The 513-nt window shown below is 23.2% G+C and overlaps 1 protein-coding gene across 1 annotated transcript in view; it reads left to right on the forward strand.

The window, feature by feature from the left end:
- The window catches only part of LOC108685560 (L-threonine dehydratase catabolic TdcB-like), a 4,592-nt gene that overhangs the window by 1,475 nt on the left and 2,604 nt on the right, over positions 1 to 513 (forward strand). Inside the window, exon 3 of the mRNA XM_018190411.1 lies at positions 85 to 207. Within this exon, the coding sequence (XP_018045900.1) occupies positions 85 to 207 (123 nt within the window). The remainder of the gene's footprint in view (positions 1 to 84; positions 208 to 513) is intronic.

Raw genomic sequence — 513 nt, forward strand, 5'->3', positions numbered from 1 at the left:
ATACATCATATATTATATTGTGTACATTCAGTGAAATGTGGAAAAAATACACAAGTTACTAGTCAATTTAATATTTTTTTATAGAACATAATTGAAAAGGGACATAATAAATCAGCGCCCGAGAAAAAATATGAAATTTCATATGTCACAATCAAACAGGCGGCGTCTTTCCTAGACAGATATATTTTGAAAACACCTTGCTTTCAGGTAATAACATTTTAAAGTGTAATTCTTAGCACTTTTAATAAAATTAAAATACAAATCAATAATTTGAGATATTTATGAATATTTCGCTATAAATGCTTTGAAAGTACAATTATAAAAGCAATATACAATCCATATTTCTCAATCACAACAAAGTGCAATCCGTTTTTCGCAAAATTTATAAGTATCTATTATATGCAAGTGTATACAAAAATAAGATCTATTAGTATCAAAAGTCTAATTTCTCATTTTATATATTAAAGATTTAAAATATAATTATAAACTATAAATAATTATAAATCAAATAAT

Source organism: Atta colombica, unplaced genomic scaffold (assembly GCF_001594045.1).
Source record: "Atta colombica isolate Treedump-2 unplaced genomic scaffold, Acol1.0 scaffold155, whole genome shotgun sequence".
NCBI lineage: Eukaryota > Metazoa > Arthropoda > Insecta > Hymenoptera > Formicidae > Atta > Atta colombica.